The sequence below is a fragment of the Anneissia japonica genome, unplaced genomic scaffold (genome assembly GCF_011630105.1).
Source record: "Anneissia japonica isolate Jap-2015-1 unplaced genomic scaffold, ASM1163010v1 scaffold560_len657749_cov147, whole genome shotgun sequence".
Lineage (NCBI taxonomy): Eukaryota > Metazoa > Echinodermata > Crinoidea > Comatulida > Comatulidae > Anneissia > Anneissia japonica.
This window is the reverse complement of record NW_022754288.1, coordinates 307,363-308,142: the sequence shown is the minus strand read 5'-3', so window position 1 is coordinate 308,142 and position 780 is coordinate 307,363. Positions and strand designations below refer to the sequence as shown.

Here is a 780-nt window from a genome sequence, read left to right as displayed (position 1 = left end):
AGATGTGTATATATATATACGTATATACATGTATATATATGTATATACATGTATATATATATAAATAGATATATATAATTATATATATATATATATATATATATTACATTATCCTACTTAACTCAACGTATTTCACCTCTGACTTCTCAGTCGTTTTTTCTTGTTTATTACTTGAATTATTGACGTCACTTTCTAAAATTCAAATTGAAGAAAATTTGAATATATCTATTAAAAAATTTAATCTTAATTGGTAGAAAATTTAATGTTGTCATGTTCTTCTTACCTTACTGGATTCTAGCAATGTAATGAATACTTTATTACAAGATCGATTAAGTCGTCAATTCCATTAAATATTTATTTCCAGGTCTGTGTATGGGAGAGATCGTCCGTTTGCGTTAGGGATTCAGTTTGTATTTCTTCGTGTTTTAGGTAAATATTTTACATTTTCTATTTCCAAATCTATTGGCTTTTTTTTAATTGTTATGATTGTTATTTGTGTATTATAGTGATTTAACTTTATTTTTATATTTATTATTATTCATGCTTTCATTCAACTAAAGATAATCAGTCGTAATCATAATCAATCGTATATTATTTCTTATCCGTGTGTGGCTCTTTGCACTTGACCCCTCCATTTGTTAATGTTAATTTTTTTTTCATATTACATGGAAGTGTACATCATGTTAATGAATACATTTTATGATTTTAATATAAATAAAACCAACGAGGAACCTGTTATGAATAAAACAAATTATCATATATATATATCTGTCTCTTATA

At 24.2% G+C, this 780-nt stretch overlaps 1 protein-coding gene across 2 annotated transcripts in view; it reads left to right on the top strand.

The window, feature by feature from the left end:
- LOC117123177 (solute carrier organic anion transporter family member 5A1-like) overlaps positions 1-780 on the top strand; it is a 26,380-nt gene that overhangs the window by 22,514 nt on the left and 3,086 nt on the right. For both annotated transcript variants that reach the window (XM_033269029.1, XM_033269028.1), the window contains exon 7: positions 365-429. In XM_033269029.1, coding sequence (XP_033124920.1) covers positions 365-429 — 65 coding nt within the window. The remainder of the gene's footprint in view (positions 1-364; positions 430-780) is intronic.